Below are 18,463 nucleotides of genomic sequence, written 5' to 3'. Positions count from 1 at the left end.
GCTACTGTATATACTGTATCTTGTACTGAAGGACTACAGAACAGGGAGACATACCCAAGCAATGCCCTGAATGTAATAGAGTTTTGTCAGCAATGAGACTGTTACAGATGTGAATAAGCTAGCCCCAACATGTCCAGCTATGGAGCAGAGGCAGGCAGATCACAGCCACCACAGCCACACATCTGGCCATGGACTCAGTAGGAGCTGTTCATGCTGAGCTAAAATGGAAATACAAAATCTCCAAGACGCCCTGTCAGAAACATAAAGGTTAAGTGGTGCACTGTAGGCGGCATACACAAGCAGTAATGTTAATGTTCCCGTAAACAAGAGAGCGTGGAATCTGTGTTTTGACACAAAAAGGCTCCAGGATTTGCCAAATAATTGTCTCCTTTTACTGAGAATGGTGTCATGATGAATCAAATGTTCACAATCAACAGTGGCTTGTTATTTGAGTTGTTCTGTATAACCTAAGCCAACAAGAGAAAACTTCAGTACATGTTCATTTATGGCCCCATAGCAGGTGCATGCATTAAATGTAAACCACTACATTACAGTATTTAAATATATACAGTGTCTGTACAGGTGACCATTTACTAAATATCTACTCAGCAGTGACATGAATGGAAATTATAGGTATGTGTTGCTGAAAAAAAGAGAAACTCTACAATTCATAATTGTTCTCTATGTTGTATATTCCTCTTTTAAAGTGCTTTTTTAAAATCTGAGATGTACTGATAAAGAAAAAAAAGTAGGTTTAGTGAGATATGTTTGCCATTGGTCAGATTGACACTGACTGATACACAACCTCTGCTAGGACTGCTAAGGACTGCTGTCTGCCAAAGCCGTTGGTGTGGAGTTGTGCTTTGACACAGTGACACTTGTATCTGTGGAGCTTCGTCTACACATTATGACAGAAGATTCCAGGAGTTCATGCAAAATCATAAAGTTTTGGCTTTACCCACAAAATAAATAAATAAATAAATGCATAAATAAATATATAAATAAAACCAATTAAAGTCTCCAATCGAACCCCATTAGTCTCTGACCCCCCATTTCCTTCAGTTTTGCTACAACTTTTGCTTAACATTTTTTTCAAAGTTATATATATATATATATATATGTATATATACTGTATATTTATATTTATATATGTATAAATCGATATGGAATCCAAAAAACACAGATGGATTTTTAATTTTTTTAAATTCAGTGGGTCCCCTTCAGAAACAAAGATATGGTCTTGCTGGAGTAAGAGGCGAACGATAAGGCCGGCAAAAAACGACAATATAAAATAAAAAAAGATAAAGAGAGAAATGGATGGATCTAAAGATAGAGATATGAGACCCAGTAGACCAGGTTGAACAGACCGAACGCCGTGGGAAAGAAGATGCGGGCGTACGAGTCTATCTTGGCGACGCGGATGTGCAAGCGGCCATGTCGCCAGGCGCCTGAGCGGCAGTCCTCGAAACAGCAGAAGAAGCTGGTGCAGTCCTTCCCGTCCAGACACTCATAGCCATACTCCTCGTCGCGGTCCTGCATGTGCGTGGCGTTGTTCATCTGGATAGCTGTGGCTGAGCGGGGGCGGATGTCCACCGTGGGTGTCTGCTTTTATATACAGAGAGATGGGGGAGGGGGAAAGGGGTGGGGGAGAGAACTTAAGTCAGCCAGCAGAGAGCACAACATGCCCCCAGAGAGGCCTCATCTGTACAGCAGTAGGCAGTCTTAGGATAACACCTCAACAATTTGTACCTGGTAGCTCTTTTTTGGCAATGGAGTGTTACAGCAATATCGATCAAGACAAAGAACCCACAAGGCACACCTGCTGGTGGTGTGGTTAGGATGGCTTTAGGCTGACAATGGAGGGCTCCTTTGTTTTGGAAACAAATGATGCAACAAAGACACCTTTGGTTACAACCCATCAGGAGTGTGGTGAGATGTGGCCAACGGTGTTTTCCGTCAAAAAAGCAGGTGGAGAAACCTAGTGCTGGGCAAAGCAGTCCATTTCATTTCTCCTGACTGTAAACTTTAATATGAATCTGTTTCAGTACAGTCCTATCAACTATACTGTGCAAATTAATATGTCTAGGATTGGGTCTCATTCATTCAGTGTTTGTAAGTTTATGAGTAAAGAGTATGTTTCTAAAATAATTCACAAAAAAATGTTGTATACAACTCCAATTTAATCTCACTCAGTGCTAAATGGGCACAACAACACAATATTTTCACTTTATTTGTCATTAATCCACATATCTGAATATTCCATACAGTAGCCTATAAACATTTGGTGATTGTGAAAATGTCCCAAAGGGAAAACAGAATAACGTTTGATTATGCTGAAGATAAAAATTGAAGATAACAAAGCTTTATCCCAGATAAGGAAAAAATAAATCAATAGTATCATCTACAGTGGTACCAAGCTTTTTAAAGCACTCTCTGAGACCAGTAATTTAGTTAATTTAGTATTTAAGTATAAAACATTAGTGATTCCTATTTGCACAAAACATGTGTTATCAGTGTTAAAGCTTAATATAATACTAATGTAGAGGTATATATTTTTCATGAGGTTAACTGTTGTATTTTGATTTCACATGCAGCACTGGCAGAAATTATAACTTTTCTTAATGTTCTCAAAAGAATCAGAGGAGATTAACTTTTAACTGGTAAATGAATTAAGAGATTTTCTAAATATTTCACACATTTTTTGCTCAGGTGTTATGAATGAGACCCACTGGGAGTGATTACATCAATTGCAATTGTTTTATGCATTTAAAAAATATATAGTTTTTTTATGATTTACCCTCTGAAGCCATTCCGAATCTCATGTTATTGAATGTGACAAGTCTCAATCTGTGAGTGTACCTGTCTCTTCAAACTACAAACCAAATTAAAAAGGGGGAGTTCAAATATGCACAGAAGTGGTGACATAATATTAGGCCCCGCTTAATATTAAGTGCCCTTAAGTACTATGCACTTAATTGATAAGTACAATGTACCTCTTACATAAGCAGATGTCATTACACGATGCACTTAGGGGTTAGATTCAGGGTCACTGTTTGGGTTAGTAATGTAGAATAATATGTACTTAGATGTAGTACATAGCATTGTTAATTACTTATGCACATTGTAATAAGGACACTTAATATGAAGCGGGTCCATTTTATCTGTGATTGCAATTTGTTATTCTTATTGCAGGTGAACCGTATAAAACTGACTGACAGCTGGATTATCTTGGAGCAATTTTCATTAAGATCCAATTAGCCTTAATTCATTTTACAACCCATTTCATGTTTGCCACATTCATTTCATGTCATATCCAAACTGCCTGCCAAATCAAACATTTTCACAGTTCCAAGACCACAATGATAAAAAAATGTTCTTGAACTCTTTTTAGCTCTTTTCTTTTTCCTACAGATTCACGTCTAACATGGTTTCAGAGACAAAACTACCTGTAATCGGTCTCTTTGATGAAAGAGGCATGCATAATAGCATTTATGCATTTTTAGACCTACCTACCATCAAGCTAGACATGCAGTCTTCAAAGTTTTTTAGTTATTTTGTTTAGGCTTCCTTTCAATTTGCCCAGCACTAGTGTGTGTGAGAGAATACTTGTCCTCCCTTTAGTAAAAAAATATAAACAACAAAGAAAAACAAAAACAAAGCAGAACTGCACATGTGCATTAGCGGAGTGGGTCCACCTCATTATCCTCTGTGAAATGGACAAGCCACAGGGAACCGTCATGGTGCGGGGGTGTGGGGGTCTGTCATGTGACTGTGCTGTCAAGGGGTTTGCATGGGGTATATATACACATGGGTGGCCGGGCGGCCAGGGTGCACGGAGGTGATCCTGCAGTGTGGCCTGGGCTGGGAGAGCAGAACACAGTGGCCTTTAGCCCCAGGTGGCGCAGCCATCTCCGCTGCGGGCGCGGGCCCCCCGATCTGGGCCAGATCAGGGCCACACCTGCTTCGGAGTTGCTGGCTATCGGGGTCAGCTTTAACCGGATGAAAGTAGACAACCTTTTGGAAAGCGCTGTCCGAAGCCGAGTACTTACTTAATAGCTCGTGTGCTCTGGAATGTTTAAAAGCGCTACTTTTTAAAGTCTCCAGCGACATACATTCTACCAATTTGAAAAAAGAAAGCTTTTAAAAAAGCTTACTACACTACTACTGCCTGATTAAATAACATGCCCTCTCTCCTTTCTTTTGACCAGAAATCAAACTGTGTGCGTTTGTGTTAAGAATACTCCCTGGGCTACATTTGTGTGTGCTTCCAGCAGATTAGCCTAGCTAAATCCTGCCCTATTCCGTGCTATAAGAAGAGTTCTAATTGGGCTTAGAAGTGCCGAGAGGGGGCTGGGTTGTCTATTTCAGTCTGTTAAGGCTCTGCTGACTCTGTAGACAGTGTCAGGTTCACAGCCCCATAGACAAACACATGGGTGGATCAATAGACAAGAGGTGGGGAGATAGGTGGGAGGGTGGGTGGTTGGGTTGGAAGGCCACCTGCATTTCTTTACTCAAAAAATGACTTGAAGCAGAAGCATTGTATTGAAACAAAAAAAAGAATAGACAGTAAATAAAAAAGCATTGTGTGCTGTCTTTTACCAGTGGTCAATTTAAAAAATATATATATTGAAAGATTATTTATTTGTTTGTTTGTTTACTTGTTTGAAAGCGTGTGCTAAAAGCCCGTGTTTGACACACAGCTCCGGGATCCGCCTGTGTCGCCAAAGCACGGAACCGTTGAGAACCGTTTTTGAGAGATCTGGCTAAAAGGCATCGCTATCACAAACTGGGGATGCTCAGGCTAAGGTGAAGAGAAAAAGAGAAGAACAACAAAAATCAAATCAAATCAAAACAAATCGAAGAGAGAGCTCTCTGGAACAGACACGAGCGGCGGGGGGAGTGTTGGACCAGCGGGGGCAAAATGCAGCAGACACATGCAGAGTCAGTAGAGTGAACGCGAAACACAAGCAATATACCTTTGAGGAAAAGAGCCGGAGGAGCTATTGTCCAAACGGGAAACAAGAAATAGGTGGAATTAAAGAAGAAGAAGTAGTAGAAGAAGAACAAGAGGAAAACAAAAGAAAACATACACACACAGTCACACAAATAAATAAACCAACCAACAAACCACTCGAATGTCTTGTAAAAAAGAGGAGTACTTAAGAGAGCTGGGACAAATACACTATGCATAATATACACTAGCACATCGCTATGTCCACACATAGACAAAACCAAAAAATCCACATTCGCTTCAGTAGCGTTCAAAGTCAAGTTACATCATGAAGCACACTACTGTAGGTTTTCACGCAATTTAGAAAACATAGTAGCCATATTGATGAACATGTCATATTGTGATGTTTTGAATGTTGATAGATCTTCACATTTTCAAAAAATCAGAGGGGATCAAAGTTGATTGCAGCTCAAATGCACAGACTGTCCACAGACACCTCCTCTCTAAGTCTTGCAAATTTACATTCTGACTGCATTTCTCTTTATTGGTTTTGGCACATATTCTGTCCAGATGACTAGCTGTCAATACAAACACCTAGAACCATCATACAGAATTGTAAATTTAAATCTACTGTAGGTTTTAGACACTTCTTTCTCTCTACTCTACTTCCCTTGTCTCTATCTGCATCAACTAAATATTTAGATTTAACACTGAACCAAATATCTCTGCTGTTACAAAACCTAATAGTGCAATTCCCCACTGGGTAAAACTCATCTGGTGTTGGAGATTTAAAAGTAATTGTTTAGCTCTCTGCGTCTTTATACAAAAAATATTTTAAAAAAATTTCTCATTGAAGATTAAGAATTCATTTTTCTTTTTTCAAGAATTTCATCTTCATGTTCTCTAACCAAAAAAGTAAAGATTGGACCAGGCTATAATGAATAAACTAAATGAAAGCATAATTTGAAAGCTCACATGTTTATATAACTGCAGAACGAGATAAAAGCCCATCTCCCTCCAGAGTTCCAAACAACCAAATTCAATCACGGCCTCCATGCCCCACACCTAAAGTACCCTGCTCGTAGTAGGCTCTGGAAAGAGGCAATTTGGTACCACTGCTGCCCTGTATCTTTTCTCATTAGTGCCCGCTGTTCTGTATCCTATATCAAATACTATTTTGTTTTGGGTACTGCCTAAAAGATATAACGGGGTTAGGGACATTAGTGGACTCTGACGGTGTCTTCTTGTTTGGGCCTGCCAGCCGGCATGGCAGCCGGCACGACGGACTGCAGACCTTAAAACACCTTGTAGTCATGTGATCGCCAGTCTCTGCATTACAACTGAACAGCTGGAATGCAGATTAAGGGCAGGTTCAACCTCTCTCTTTCTCTCTCTCTCTCTCTCTCTCTCTCTCTCTCTCTCTCTCTCTCTCTCTCTCTCTCTCTCTCTCTCTCTCTCTCTCTCTCTCTCTCTCTCTCTCTCTCTCTCTCTCTCTCTCTCACACACACACACACACACACACACACACACACACTCTATCTCTATCTTTTTCCGTCTTTCTTTTTTCTATTCTTTCTCTCTCAATCTCTCTTGTTCACCACTCTTTTCATCCTTCTCTTTATCTCTCATTCGCTCACTCCGTCTCTATCTCAATATTTCCCCCCCTTTTTTTACCAATTTTCTTCTCTTTTTATCTCTCCACTCTTTCTACCAAAAGATCTTTATCTCTCGTTCACTCACCTACCACCCTCGCCTCACAGCAGGACGAAGCTGTCACAAGCCCTGCGCGTTAAAGCCTGCATGCTAAACCAATCTCGGCGAGCAACTTGCTGACAACCCCCCCCCCCCCCCCCCATGTCTCGATCCCAGCCACCTCGGAAAATAACAAGCTCGGCACAATCATGTCCACTCCCACATGCATGCCGGGAAGGCAACCCTCTAAAGAAATTACGCACTCAAATTCAGTCAGAAAGTTCTCTTTCTCCCTCTCAAAGGCAACCGCACTGCACACAAAGCTTCTCCTCTATTAGAGAGCACTACCGCAGGCTATCACATGCCTCTGAAGTGGAGCTGCATTAAAATCAGTTATCGCACGCAGACCGTCAAGGTGATGCGATACATATATCATATATGGTATATATATATATGGTGGAGCATACCTTCAGAATCACAGATTCGCAGAATCGCAGATCATTTCAGAACCGCCGCCCCGTGTTGCGGGGGACGAACGGGCGGGGGGGGGTGTGATTTTAGAAGGGTACTCACGGGATTTTTCTTCTTCTTGTCCTTTTTTGCACTAGGCTTCCGGTTGCTCACAAAGTAGTGCAGGGTGCCGTACTCGATGAGGGCGGCGAAGACGAAGATGAAGCACACGGACACGAACAGGTCCATGGCCGTCACATAGGACACCTTCGGAAGGGACTTGCGGGCGATGGTACTCAGGGTTGTCATGGTCAGCACCGTGGTGATGCCTAAAGAGACAAACAGACCGACAAACAAACAAACAAAAATAGCCCCCCCCCCCCAATAAAGTTTATAAAAGTTAAATGTAATATCCCTAACTGGAGCACAAACAATAACACTGCAATATCACTAGAATGTTGCACGTTGAATTTGATCAATTCATTAAACACACTTGGGTGCCATCTGTGGACATCAGAATCAGCAAGGAAAAGAAAATCGTTTGAAAATCATTCAGGTATGATTTCCACACCTATGATAGCAGATACCCAAATGAATGAGCACCTGCCAAAAGAAAGGTATATGAGTATAATTATCAACAGTTGCTGCCCATCTGCAGCACACATGCATTCCAAATGTAATGGCTTGGGATCATAAAAGAAAATATGGAGGCCTGTTTTTATTACAAACACTTAAGACTTTATGGCAAACTGTGTTACTTTTCTCCAGAGGTCCAACTGCTGTGTGTTTCCAGTGATTCATATTTCCCTGGTGTTTGTGGGGGTCAGCTGTTAAGTCTTAGCGGTTTGCCATCTGCTCGTGTGCGTTTTCAGCGGATCACGCTGAAAAGTGACCCATATGGGAAGAGTCTTTATGGAGCAAGGGCCACTTAATTACACAGGCACATTCACTATGTACACACACACACACACACACACACACACACACACACACACACACACACACACACACACTCACATGCTCACACTTCTATGTTCATCGGCATAATTGCACATGTATATGCACACATTTCAGTATATGTACAGAGACACACATTCTTTCTCACTCTCTCATTCATTCACACACACACACACACACTCACTCTCTCTCTCTCTCTCATACACACACACACACACACACACACACACACACACACACACACACACACAAACACTCACGCCTGCATACATCCAGTAAACACTTACACAAACACTTACACATCAATCTCTTACTCTCCTCTTTCATCTCCCTCTTCTCTCTCTTTCTCTCTTTCTCTCTCACACACACACACACACACACTAATACTCGTGCTCATGTGCGTTCTCCCACTCAATGCTCATCCGCACACACACACACACACACACACACACACACACACACACACACACACTAATACTCGTGCTCATGTGCGTTCTCCCACTCAATGCTCATCCGTACACACACACACAAACACTCATGCCTGCATATATCCAGTAAACACTTACACAGAGATACATCAATCTCTTACTCTCCTCTTTCATCTCCCTCTTCTCTCTCTCTTTCTCTCTTTCTCACTCTCTCTCACACACATACACACACACACACACACACAGACACACACACATAAATACACACAGTGTCTCAGCAGCTGATTAGCAAATGGACGGCGAGGGCTGTGGGGAACGTGCAAATGCAAAGTGGCTGGAGAGCCAGAGCGCCTCGCAGGCCATGTGTTTACTGCTCTGCGGCATGGACACGTCCACATCCCATCAGCCCCAATGCTGCTGAATCAGGGGCCAGGAGTGGGGGGCAGAGCCAGCCTTGGGATGATTGTGCACTGCCATTTTGTTGGACGACACAGAGGGATTAACAATTATGCCACCACTGCTTATCTGACAGGCTAAACACAATTCCACCCCAGATTCAATTCAGAACAATCAGGACATTTTCATTTCACGTATTGCATTAATAATAACGTTTTACAGTGCCGGTTTTTTTTATTATGATTATAAAAGGCATCTGTTTACAGTGACAACACAGACAGAGATAGGGGGGTTTAGAGTGCAGTTATAAAGTTCTGGATTTTTTTTTTGCCAAAAAAATTCTCTTCCGGTGTCAGGTAAAAGGTGAACTTTTTCTCCTCATGAAGCAATTATTTTAATGGCAGCCGACAGAGGACTGGCGGTCAGGGTCAGAGCCATCTGGGGGAAACCAGGCTGCTGATGCAGGGAAAATCCGCAGCTCAAGAAAGCCTGCCATCCTCACAAGTTGCGTGCCCTTACGAAGACAAGGGCAGCTTTTCGAACGAACACTCGCATATTCCTCAAAAACTCACATCCCCCACCAACAACACACACTCTCTCTCTCTCTCTCTCTCTCTCTCTCTCTCTCTCTCACACACACACACACACTCTCTCTTTCTCCTCGGCCCCTTCCTTCGTTCTCCGGGTGGCGCGTGCACCTGCTTTTTGAGTTGCTGATTCGGCATGGCCCTGCTGCGTTGCATAATTAATGGCTTATTAAGATATTCATAAAAAAACATATGTGCCCGGCCAGGCTCAATCACGGAAGCCTGGAATCTAAACCATCTGCCTCCCCCCCAACCCCAAGCCTGGAGGAGAGAGCGCGTGCGGTGTGGTGCGGTGTGGTGTGGTGTGGTGTGGGGTGGTGTGGTGTGGTGTGGTGCGGTGCGGTGTGGTGCGGTGCGTGTGGTGTGGTGCGGTGTGGTGTGGTCTGGTGCCATGCAGGGCTACAGCTAGCACCGGAGCTAGAACAGGGCAGGGGAAACATTCATTAGCGACATCCGTGCTAATTAATTACACTGGTAATGTTGAGACAAGGTATTTGCTATTTAGCTAAGGTTGGTTAACTTGGAAGTTGAATGTGTGGGGTTGAGCTTGGCACTTCTGTGTGTGTGTGTGTGTGTGTGTGTGTGTGTGTGTGTGTGTGTGTGTACTAAATGTGTGTGGGTGTATGTGGATGTAATTGAGTGTTCAGGTGCATAATGCTTACATCCATGTATGTGTGTGTGTGTGTGTGTGTGTGTGTGTGTGTGTGTGTGTGTGTGTGTGTGTGTGCATGAATCCATGTACTGTATGCGTTCATGTGTATGTGTGTGCTTGTGACTGCTGGATACATTAGAGTGTTACACCACCATTGCTTGTTTTGTTGCTTTCAATCTAATTGGCGCACCCCATGTTTTTTTTTACCTAAAGAGGTTCTTGCAGGAACAGCATCCTTATTGATCCAGAAGGAGACCCAAGAGAGGACCACGATCAGCGTGCAGGGGATGTAGGTCTGGATGGTGAAGTAGCCCATCCTACGGCTCAGGTCGAAGAACACCGTCAGCACCACGTAGTCCCCTGGGGGAAAAACAAACACAACAAAGAGAGAGGGGGGGGGGGGGGGGGGGAGTGAGCAGATGAATGAGTGAGTGAGCACCTGTGCCATATTTACACGCCTGTGCAGTGCATCATCAACACCATCACCTGGGGTAGGCTGCCTGCCTGCCTGCCTGCTTGCCTGCCTGCCTTCTGGCTTGTGAAGGGACAGCGCAGTGGAAAATCAGATTTGCACACATTTTTCAGCTCACTTCTGATACACTCCATCCAACCATGGAGACATTTGTGAAGTTTGACTGCTGGCTAAACGTAGCTATTTTTAATGTTGGTGACTTGTGTGAATCCCTAATTAAAAGTGTCCACTCAGGCTGTACAATGTTGCAAACTTGGATAAAATGGAGATAAATGAAGAAGATGAAGAACCAAAGTGGCTGGTGACCTAAGAAGTTTGTGTTTATACCGATCCTTAGTCTGTCTGTGTGAAAGAACCACAGATCTGACTCAGACTCAGGCCAGATTAGGCCCAACCCGCTCCAGCTTCAGCTCCTGCAGCAATCTTGACTGTGTGTGTGTGACTGTGTGTGTGTGTGTGTGTGTGTGTGTGTGTGTGTGTTTGTGTGTCTACGTGTATGTGTGAGGCACTGGGGAGCAAACCCGCTGACCTGAAACCGCGCTCCCGTTTACACTCTTAACTGAGTAATACACACATACTGCAGAAACAGTGATGGGAAACCCCCTCCACACACTCACACACACTCACCCCCATCAGCCCCCAGTGCTTAGCGAGCAGTTGCCATCGACTCTCGCCACTCCATTTCCACCCACAAGCATCTGGGTGTGGGCCTCCATGTCTGGCCCAGTGCATTACCGAGCCCCTCAGAGGAAACCCGATCGCTCTCAACACTGATGGCATCATTACCGAACTAAGTGCACCTGGCGAGACGAATGAGGTCCATACCTCCTTCCCTCTCCATGTTTTTCCATGTTTCTGTCCATTTTTTCTTCCCTTTTTCCTGCTGACGAGGCGGTCTGTAATGGGGGCGGTGGGTGGATACACAGCGGTCCTCAGATGTGTATCAGCTAGCTTGTTTTTATTTATTGACGCTACATTAGCGGGGGCCCCCCTTCTTCGACCTACGTGTAGAGGGGGCCTCGTGGCTTCTGAGAAGCAGGGTGGTTAATACATTAATTTACGCATGGTCAGCAACACCCCAGTCACAATGCATTATCCTCCACCATTAACAAAGCTGGACTTTGCCATAGGGTCTGCCACCACTCCTGTATACTGCCGTTGGAAGGCAGCTCTGCACTGGCAGGTAGACTCATTATAGGACATTTTCTGGTTAGGGAGTTGGGAGAGATGCATGTATTGACATATTCCTCCATTAGGGTAAAGGTACAGGTCTTATTAGTGAAGGTCTATAGTACACTACATGACCAATCAGGTTGACAGGTGCTTTATGGGAAGGCGTGGGAGAGGAAGTCCAGTGGAAGCCTGACAAATTCCGTTTCCATCGCGGCAACAAAAAAACATGCATAAAATATCAGACAAACACCATGTGTGTACGCAGGGGGAATGTTCTGCATTGATTACAAATACGCCTGAGGATATAATGGCTATGTGTAGTTTGTGTGTCTGTGTGCTTGTGTGTGTGTATGTGTGTGCGTGTGTGTGTGTGTGTGTGTGTGTGTGTGTGTGTGTGTGTGTGTGTGTAGTCGTGTGCAGGTGTGTGTGTCGTGTGTGTGTGTGTGCAGGAACAGATGATGGTAAAGTACAGATCAATGCTGGCCAGGGTGTTTTTCAGTCTCGGGCTGATCTCCCCCTCTTCAAAACTTGGCCCAAATGAAATATTGATCAGTGGGAGCGACACGTGGCGTGTCAGCCCTTGCCTCAGGGTGCCTGAGAGTGACTGAGGGAGCCGCATGTTCATCGTGTGTGCGTGTGTGATATCCGACTCTCTTTCTTCCTGTCTACATCTATCCCTCTATCTCTTTATCCCACTCTCTTTCCTTCTCCCCTTCCCTCTCTCACTTCTTCTCTTGCCCTCTCTCACTTCTTCATTTCTTCCTTCGTTATCCCTCTTTCCTTCTTTCTTTCTATTTTCTTTCTCTCTATTTGTCTCTGTCACTCTTTTCTCTTTGTCTCTCATTCTCTTTCCTCTCCTTCTTCTCTCATTCCCTCTATCCCTCTCTCTTTTCTCGCACAGAGCTCAAGGACATCAAAGAGCTTGTGCACATAGTTTTCCCAAATGATGGCCGACCAATGCGAGCGACTCAAAGCCCCTGCCAGGAGATCTCATCTGTCAGAATCACACATAATGGAACAAATGGCGTAGGTGTAAAAAACGCCCGGCGCCTTTCATCTCCACACAGCGGGAGCACAGGCAACTCTGATGGAGGGATTTCTCTCTCCTTCTCTCTCTCTCTACCTCTCCCTCTGTCTCTCCTTCTTTCTTGAGTCTACATAATTAAAGGAAGAGAGAACGACCATGTTTAAAATATCCCAGTGGAGGCCATGTTTTATCTCTCTAGACAGAGCCGTATATTCCAAAGTCTTCCAGAGTCTTGCATCTTTTGGATCATAAAATGAAATGACAAAGTGTTACTGCAGAGCAGTACTTTCCTTTTAGTCAGGAGTAAAGACTGTTAAAAAGCATATACTTATCATTCACATGAGTTTTGTAGATCGAAATGTCTCTCGGTATGGTCAGTGACAGAACTAATTAGCGGAAAGCCAGAACAATCTTATAATGAATACGTCGTTTTTCTTAGGTTACTATTGCCTGACAGCATACTGCTCCAGTAGGCTTTCGGCTCCTGAAAATGACTCTCCTGGGCATCTATCAGAAGTTTGGAACATGATTACTTTATTGAACAGTCTCAGCTCTCCTATAAATAATGTCTGCAATTGCTGCTCATATCTTTCAAATCAGCATCAACATCAGAGAGGGAGGGATATTTAAACCAAACCAATAAACAAGCAAACAGAAACGAAAATACTAAAAACAAGCATGTTCATAAATAAGAAAACTATCAAGCAAGCAAAGACACAGCCAAACAGGTAAGTAAGTAAGTACATTAATGAATGTGTTCAACTGGGTCCAGGAAATGCTGACAGGTCAATCACAGGTCTCTGAGCTTCATATTGCTTTTGAGATACAGTGGGGCAATAGGAGTGGGTAATCCCTGGTTGCTGACCAGGAAGAGCTGTGTGTGAAAACCAATTTTCCTTCCCCTCGAAATTGGAAATGCGGATGACTGGTGACCACTAACCCAAAGGAACGTGTCTACCTCGCCACATCTGCTGTCAAAGATGGCCACCCTTCCCTCCCTATGCTGAACCAGTGGTGCAGAGAGGGGCTGTGGGGGAATTCAGGAATAGCAATGCATGTGAATTATGACCTGTTTATCACAACCAAGGTTAGCTCATCTAGTATCGCTATCTGCTGTCACTCTTGTGGAGGGGAGCTGTTTTAGGGATAAAAGCACTTCAATGTTGCAAGAGTGTGTGTGTGTGTGTGTGTGTGTGTGTGTGTGTGTTTGTGTGTGTGTGTGTGTGTGTGTGTGTCTGTCAGCTGAGTTTGTAGAGCTTGTCAGACCCATGGCTTATTATACAGAGTAGTTCAACAGATTTTGGTACTGAAATACTTTTTTTGATCACATATGTGGTTTATGATTTAATGAAAACTGATCTGAGAGCAGCACGCAGCACGAGCTCTGCATGTCAGAAATGAGACAGATCTACCTTTAAGGCTAACAACGTTAACGGCCTGCCGGAGACAACAGATGCTCCCAAGGACAGACACCCTGCCAGCATGCTTCTGAGATGTGCCAACATGAATTTATTAGCCTTAGCAGGTAGCCGTAATAACAACACTTTCAATATCCGGCAATTTCCTCCAGCATACTGTTGCACATGTGCACCACAAGACAAATTTAATCAGTATCCGGGTGTATGAAAAAAAAAAAAAAAAAAAAATCCAATAGCTACCCCTCCACATGCCCCTCCCGCCTCAACGTTCAGGTTCTAGGTTAGTCTTTCTAAAAATGTGAACATTACACCTCCCTTTTTCCATTAAAGGGGAGAGTGGGATCAGCGTGGTTATGCAAGTCTGTGGATCCTTTGACTGCACCCTGCCTCACTGCACCCTGCCTCACGCTCCCGCTCCCCTCTCCTGACCGACTGGTTCAGGGAGGCTTATTTGCACTGCACACGCTGACGAACAAACTGAAATCCCGGATGTGCAGTGGGGGGGGGGGGGAACGACGAGATAATCTGCATTTCAAAAAGACAAGATCTAATTAGTGAAAGAGAGCAGCAGACCTGAAGCCTCTGTAGTGCGGGCGAGAGCACCCTCAGCAGTGCGTGCGATCACACAAAGCACCACACACACATACACACTCACACACACACACACACACACACACACACACACACACACACACACGCACGCACACACACACACATACACACTCACACACACACACACACACACACACACACACACACACACACACACACACTGCAAGACACACACACACACACATATGCACTCATGCAAATAACACACACACAAACACCGGAAAGCATCACTTACTCATAAACATGAGCATGCACACACACTCCCAAATGAACTCACAAACAAATGCTCACTATCCCAACACAAGCACACATATACACACTATCATATGTATACACACACATTATCTTATACACAGGGAAACCCAGACTTACACCTGCTCGCTTTGCCTCGCTCTTTCTATCTCTCTCTGTCATACACACACACACACACACACACACACACACACACACACACACACACACACACACACACACACACACACACACAAACACACACACACACACACAGTCATTATCATTACATTGATTCTCCATCTATCACTGTGCTATATTGTTGCTGTAAGACATAGACAGAAATACGACTGATAAAGACCAAAAACAACAGAGTGAGAAGCTGCTGTTGAGGCAGACTGCGACTGAAAAATAATGACAGAAAATTACACTTACAACTCGCCCTCCCAGATCAGCCATCTCACACATTGTTTTCGTTGTCATAGCAATCATCTGTCTGAGTTTGGTCGTGATTCTCATTCGAAGGTGAAAGTGAAGACCTCGCCTGAATTGAGAATGTGACAATCATCGCCATGACGGCAGCAAGCCTTTTATGCCCCAGTGGATCGCACTAAATAGCAAAAACGCAAACAGACGCTCATTTTGCAGTCCTCCATGAGGGTGATCTCATTCAGGCTGACTCTTGTCCAAAAAACTCAATCGTCTTCCTTCAATAATAGATTTTTGTTATATAGCATGTAGAATCCCTATCAACACAACCAGAGGGGTATGTGTGTTTAAAAGGTTCAGAATCCTAATTAAAACGACCAAAGGGTATGTTTAAAGTGTGTGTGTGTGGGATACGAGGTCTAAGACATCTGTATTATTTGTCACTATGGCCAAGCACATGTACCGGTAGTTTGATCCAGATGTGAGACCTCTTTTACTCCTCCTACAGTATGTCCACCTCTTCTAGACCAGCATCACTCACAGTCACTTCTGTCCTTGACACACAGTGTGCGTTTGTGTGTGTGTGTGTGTGTGTGTGTGTGTGTGTGTGTGTGTCATCCGAGATGTAGCAGTAAGGGAACCTATGCTTGAATGAAGTGTCAGACTACACTGTCCTGCAGGAAGCCTTGCAATGATATGCCAGCATGTGACAGAGGGCTCCAGGATACCACAGCACATCAGAGGACATTCCAAAAAGAGCTGCAATTATAATAGCTCGGGTCAGATGTTGTGATCCTAGATGGAGGATTTCCTTTCAACATCTGATTTCACTTTATTTTAAGCACCCTTAGGTGCAAAGTAGTTGAGTCATATGTGTTATCAAATGCTTTAATGCAGTACATTTCCAATGTATGGCATGTGTACTTTACTTAGCTTTTATCTAAAACCTAACCCTCATTGTATGTGCATTATGTAAGTTCTTGAACATCACCATATCTACAATATATATTCTTACTGTATATATGAATCACTTTGTTTGCACAGCTAACACCAGCATTTATTGTGAGTACAAAAACTCCTCAGTAAGTTAGAACACTTGGAACATTAGAAACCTATTTTTTTGCGGGAAGCTCATCGTATTTCTTCCATCCTCTGATTGCCTTCTCTCTAATTCCTCCCCTCTATCTCTCTCTCCATCCATCCACCCATTCATCCATCTATCCCTCCTTCCCCATCACCTCAAGGGCCCTTACAGTAATAAACAGGTGCTACCCATCAACCACCAGGGGCGACAAACAGCAGCCCTCTCACGGTCCCCCTGAGTGACCTCCTCCCGGTGGCCAATCACAATCAGGCCTGGGCCTCTCCTGCCGTTCATTACAACCCTATTAGCCCACCTGACGGGAGGTCGGAGAGACTGGCATTAAGGGAGAGGGAGAGCGAGAGAGGGAGGGAGAAAAAGAGAGAGAGAGAGAGAGTTGAGGGCAGGTGCTTGACTCCACTTGCCAACTTTATTAGCTTGAGTGTGTAGAAGTTTTCCAGTGCTGTGCTCCTGGCTACTGGTGGTAATGAACTTTCACTACAGTTTGTTTAATATTTGTCAACTCCGTGCATGTGATTCAGTGTTTTATCTCTTCTACAGGTATGTTGTAAACAATGATGTTCCAAATATAAAATTAAATTCCAAATGATAAAATCATATAAGATGACTTACTGTATGTAACATGTGTGGCCTATGTGTGGTTGGAAGCAACTGTACCCATCTTTAAAGCAACCTACTCAGACTCTCTCTAGCCTGGGGCATTTATTTATCTATCTATTTATTGACCTTGGTCCACTTGTTGTTGGATGTTAGTATAGATCGCTGTGATCCACACAGGGGTGTTGTCCCAGGCCTAGACCCTGCCACTGCACCCCACCTGCAGGGACATTCTCCTGCACGACAGGTACCCTCAGCCCCCCTGCCCCTCCTGGAGGAGAGACAGCCGCTGGCCAGAGGGCTGTGGCACTAGCTTAAGTGCATTGCCTCATGGCAAAATTGAGTTATGTGCTCCAGTGGAGCAAAAATGAAGTGTTCATCTAGCCAAGTATAGATTTTTTTTTAAGGAAAAAATATTTTGCTGACACACACTTACAAACATCCACATTTCTTGATGCTTTGACAGCGCAGATGTACCAGTAACTTCCCAAAGAGGCTATGTCTATGTTCGCATATGGGGGCAGCTGTGGCCTACTGGTTAGCGCTTCGGACTTGTGATCGGGGGGTTGGTGGTTCGAACCCCGACCAGTAGGCACGGCTGAAGTGCCCTTGAGTGACCTAAGTGACCTAACCACTCACTGCTCCCCAAGCGCCGCTGTTGTTGCAGGCAGCTCACTGCGCCAGGATTAGTGTGTGCTTCACCTCACTGTGTGCTGTGTGTGTTTCACTAATTCACGGATTGGGATAAATGCAGAGACCAAATTTCCCTCACGGGATCAAAAGAGTATATATACTTATACTTATAAACATGCCATACCTTGCACCTCTTTTATTGATAAGCACATCTGATAACCGAGCAGATATGCATCGAGTTAGTGAATGTGTTGGATAAATGTATTAATCAGATCAAGATTCTCATCTTTGATCTTTTCAACAAAAAAACCTAAATACCAAAGCCAGCTCTCCTTGGCAAGGAGGCAGCTCCACCAACTGCTCCACCAACAGGCATTTTGAATTTTAAATTAGAGGCGGAGACCAGAGCAGCCTTCAAGCGTGAAGCCTCGGATCCCCAGATGAATGTGCCGAGAACCCGCTGCAAAAAGCCAAAGATCACGTCCCCTGCAGTGCCTCTTTCCTTTGAACTTTTAACTCGTTTGTGCAACGCCAGCTTCCTCAACATCCACAGCGCTCGAAATCATCAAAGGAATCCAGAGTGATGCGTATACAAAAGAACACTTAGTCATTGCACACGAGGCTTCATTAACTTGTTTCATAAGTTTTGGGTTGCA

General features: G+C 44.0%; 1 protein-coding gene across 1 annotated transcript in view; it reads right to left on the bottom strand.

The window, feature by feature from the left end:
• Nucleotides 1-1,323: 1,323 nt before the first annotated feature.
• gabrg2 (gamma-aminobutyric acid type A receptor subunit gamma2) overlaps nucleotides 1,324-18,463 on the bottom strand; it is a 37,522-nt gene continuing 20,382 nt past the window's right edge. Inside the window, exons 7-10 of the mRNA XM_076273572.1 lie at nucleotides 10,321-10,473; nucleotides 7,217-7,422; nucleotides 4,977-5,000; nucleotides 1,324-1,602 (exon numbers count right to left, since the gene is read on the bottom strand). Of these exons, the coding sequence (XP_076129687.1) occupies nucleotides 1,324-1,602; nucleotides 4,977-5,000; nucleotides 7,217-7,422; nucleotides 10,321-10,473 (662 nt within the window). The remainder of the gene's footprint in view (nucleotides 1,603-4,976; nucleotides 5,001-7,216; nucleotides 7,423-10,320; nucleotides 10,474-18,463) is intronic.

Source organism: Alosa pseudoharengus, unplaced genomic scaffold, assembly GCF_046254945.1.
Source record: "Alosa pseudoharengus isolate Yale_2024_CS ecotype anadromous, Long Island Sound unplaced genomic scaffold, YU_APseudo_1.1 YU_APseudo_1.1_scf_8, whole genome shotgun sequence".
NCBI classification, from domain to species: Eukaryota; Metazoa; Chordata; class Actinopteri; order Clupeiformes; family Clupeidae; genus Alosa; species Alosa pseudoharengus.
Note: the sequence above shows the minus strand (reverse complement) of the source record. Positions and strands in the feature narration are given on the sequence as shown.